Source organism: Brachionichthys hirsutus, chromosome 17 (assembly GCF_040956055.1).
Source record: "Brachionichthys hirsutus isolate HB-005 chromosome 17, CSIRO-AGI_Bhir_v1, whole genome shotgun sequence".
Taxonomy (NCBI): Eukaryota; Metazoa; Chordata; class Actinopteri; order Lophiiformes; family Brachionichthyidae; genus Brachionichthys; species Brachionichthys hirsutus.
The window spans coordinates 592,244-595,909 of NC_090913.1; the positions used below are offsets into that span (position 1 = coordinate 592,244).

At 56.5% G+C, this 3,666-nt stretch overlaps 1 protein-coding gene across 1 annotated transcript in view; it reads left to right on the forward strand.

The window, feature by feature from the left end:
- The window catches only part of rptor (regulatory associated protein of MTOR, complex 1), a 47,561-nt gene that overhangs the window by 42,769 nt on the left and 1,126 nt on the right, over positions 1-3,666 (forward strand). Inside the window, 5 exon segments of the mRNA XM_068750919.1 lie at positions 664-804; positions 934-1,054; positions 1,126-1,266; positions 1,531-1,686; positions 3,289-3,407. Coding sequence (XP_068607020.1) covers positions 664-804; positions 934-1,054; positions 1,126-1,266; positions 1,531-1,686; positions 3,289-3,407 — 678 coding nt within the window.

Below are 3,666 nucleotides of genomic sequence, written 5' to 3' on the forward strand. Positions count from 1 at the left end.
ACACAAGCACACACACACAAGCACACACACACAAGCACACACACAAGCACACACATCTGTCCACGCACACACAAACACACACACAAGCACACACACACAAGCACACACACACAAGCACACACACAAGCACACACATCTGTCCACGCACACACAAACACACACACAAGCACACACACACAAGCACACACACAAGCACACACATCTGTCCACGCACACACAAACACACACACGAGCACACACATCTGTCCATACACACACAAGCACACACAAGCACACACATCTGTCCACGCACACACAAACACACACACAAGCACACACACAAGCACACACAAGCACACACATCTGTCCACGCACACACAAGCACACACAAGCACACACATCTGTCCACGCACACACAAGCACACACACAAGCACACACATCTGTCCATACACACACAAGCACACACAAGCACACACATCTGTCCACGCACACACAAACACACACACAAGCACACACACAAACACACACACGAGCACACACATCTGTCCACGCACACACAAACATCGTTGAGATGTTTGCCTGCAGGTTGATCATCGATGTTGTTTTAGATTCTTCTTTGTAAAGTAATGACACCGATCAGACTGAAACATCAAAGGTCAAAGCACCTGTGACGCTGTCTGCAGGTGAGGTGTGCGGCGGTGTTTGCTCTGGGGACCTTCGTGGGGATCTCCGCTGAGAGGACGGATCACTCCACCACCATCGACCACAACGTGGCCATGATGCTGGCCCAGCTCATCAACGACGGCAGCCCGGTGGTCCGCAAGGTCGGCGCCGGTGCTTTCCTTTGAAGTTCGACTGTTTCTGGAGCGAATCGAGCTGAAGCTGCCGTAGACGTCGTTACCGGGAGCGAATCCGTGTCTGACTCGCGGTCGCCGTGTTTCTGCCGGTACCAGGAGCTGGTCGTGGCGCTGAGTCACCTGGTGGTCCAGTACGAGAGCAACTTCTGTACGGTGGCTCTCCAGTTCATAGAGGAGGAGAAGAACTACCTGGCGCCATCTCCGGCCAGCGCGGCAGGTAAGGGTCCAAGGACGCGCATCATCATCCAGGTTCTGACCCGCTCACTGAACTCCTGTGTCTTTATCCAGAGCCTGGAAACCTGACACCGGGGAGGGACAGCCCGGCCACCCCCCGCCTGCGATCGGTCAACTCCTACACCAACATCCGAGCTGCTAGCGGCGGCCGCAGCCTCAACAAGAGCCTGCAGAACCTGAACCTGAACGAAGAGGGTAGGCTGGACCGCCTCCAGACGCTGCTCGCTCTTCATCGCTCCTCTTCATCGCTCCTCTTCATCGCTCCTCCTCAGAGCGCTCTTATGTTTGCTCCTTTGACGAATGGCCGCCGGCAGCGCACCATCGTGCTGAGCTGTTGTGACAGGAAGGAAAGGTTCCGCCCCCTAACCCGTAGCGCTTCTGGAGCCGCCGGCGTGCCTCGTCCTCTACGTCCGTCTCTCCCTGGCTGATGTCTCTGTTGCTGTGTTGTCCATCACCCAGGTGGACCTGCAGCGTTCTCCCCCGGTAACCTGAGCACCAGCAGCAGCGCCAGCAGCACCCTGGGGAGCCCCGACAACGACGAGTACATCCTGTCCTTCGAGACCATCGACAAAATGCGGCGGGTGTCGTCCTACTCGTCCCTCAACTCCCTCATAGGTACCGGCGTCCTCGGCGTGTGTTGAGATGTCCCGGTCTGTGCGGCTTCACCAGGAGCGAAGGCTCCAGCGAAAGCGACCCTTAGACCGCACGGGGAACCCGCTAGCTGACTCCACCCCCTCGGGAGGAGGAGCCTTTTTGCAACCCACCAGCCGTTCCCTCACGTCCCAGGATGCCATTCTTGCATCAGACATTAAAAACCGAGAAGGAAATGTCAATGGCGCTCTGGGGAACGGTGAATTTGACGGGGATCTGGGTTCATCCAGGTGAAGCGATGGCGTTCGCTTTCGGCGCGTTAAGGTCAGAACCGGACCCCGTTAGAGCGGTCCTCTGGGGAACGGCCCACCTTTGTCTCATCTTAAATGTATCTGCTGTGCTTGCGCTTTTTAAAGTCGTGGGTTGTATTCACAAATGACCACCGCTAAACCCCTCCCCTTTATAAATCCCGCCTCCACGGTTGAACAGGAAGCGTGAAAGACGTTTCAGCGTGGCGATAGAGGACGTCTCCAGTTCGTACGGCATTCGTTCTTCACTGTGAGGCAGTGCATTGTGGGTTTTATAGTATTTTAAATCCAACTCCTGTCCATCCGCCGTCGTCTCCACTTTTGTCTCAGCCCAAATGGAGTCCAGATGTTGGACGTGTTTTGGATTACTTTAAGCCAGTATTCATGATGGTACTGAGATATTTAGCTCGTCAACGTGATCAAAGGTCAAAGGTCGTCCTCTGGAGAGCGTGACCAATGACTGCATTGCAAGCTCTATGGTTGAGCAGATGAAACCTCTTCTGCGTCCTTTAGGACGAAGGTTTAGATTCTCGTTAGATTCTGGGTCTCCTCCTCTAGGTCTCCTCCCCTGGGTCTCCTCCTCTAGGTCTCCTCCTCTAGGTCTCCTCCCCTGGGTCTCCTCCTCTGGGTCTCCTCCTCTGGGTCTCCTCCCCTGGGTCTCCTCCTCTGGGTCTCCTCCCCTGGGTCTCCTCCTCTGGGTCTCTTCCCCTGGGTCTCTCTTCTAGGTCTCCTCCCCTGGGTCTCCTCCTCTGGGTCTCCTCCCCTGGGTCTCCTCCTCTAGGTCTCCTCCCCTGGGTCTCCTCCTCTAGGTCTCCTCCTCTAGGTCTCCTCCCCTGGGTCTCCTCCTCTGGGTCTCCTCCCCTGGGTCTCCTCCTCTGGGTCTCTTCCCCTGGGTCTCCTCCCCTGGGTCTCCTCTTCTAGGTCTCCTCCCCTGGGTCTCCTCCTCTGGGTCTCCTCCTCTGGGTCTCCTCCTCTGGGTCTCCTCCTCTAGGTCTCCTCCTCTAGGTCTCCTCCTCTAGGTCTCCTCCTCTGGGTCTCCTCCTCTGGGTCTCCTCCTCTGGGTCTCCTCCTCTAGGTCTCCTCCTCTAGGTCTCCTCCTCTAGGTCTCCTCCTCTGGGTCTCCTCCTCCTGGGTCTCCTCCTCTGGGTCTCCTCCCCTGGGTCTCCTCCCCTGGGTCTCCTCCCTGGGTCTCCTCCCCTGGGTCTCCTCCCCTGGGTCTCCTCCTCTAGGTCTCCTCCTCTGGGTCTCCTCCCCTGGGTCTCCTCCCCTTTACACGTTTACCTGCTGTCCCCTGAACTTCTTTTGTCTGTCCTTCCAGGTGTGTCCTTCAACAGTGTCTACACCCAGATCTGGAGGGTTCTGCTGCACCTCGCCGCTGACCCGTTCCCCGAAGTGTCCGATCTGGCCATGAAGGTCCTCAACAGCATCGCCTACAAGGTAGCTGCTGTTCAGGAAATGTTCTGCGGTGATTGTGTTCCGTTGTGTTCTGTATTTGAATAGAACTGTGTTTTTAACCCCCCCCCCCCCCCACTGGCATTTCCTTCTTCCAAAAGGCCATTACTTTTGTGCAAATGCAATTAAGGAGCAATGACTCCCCCAGGCTTGGTAGAGCAGAGCCAAGCGAGCACCCCCCCCCCCCACATTCTGCTTCAGGAGAGCATCGCTGCATCCACTCCGCATTGAAAACAGGACTTGA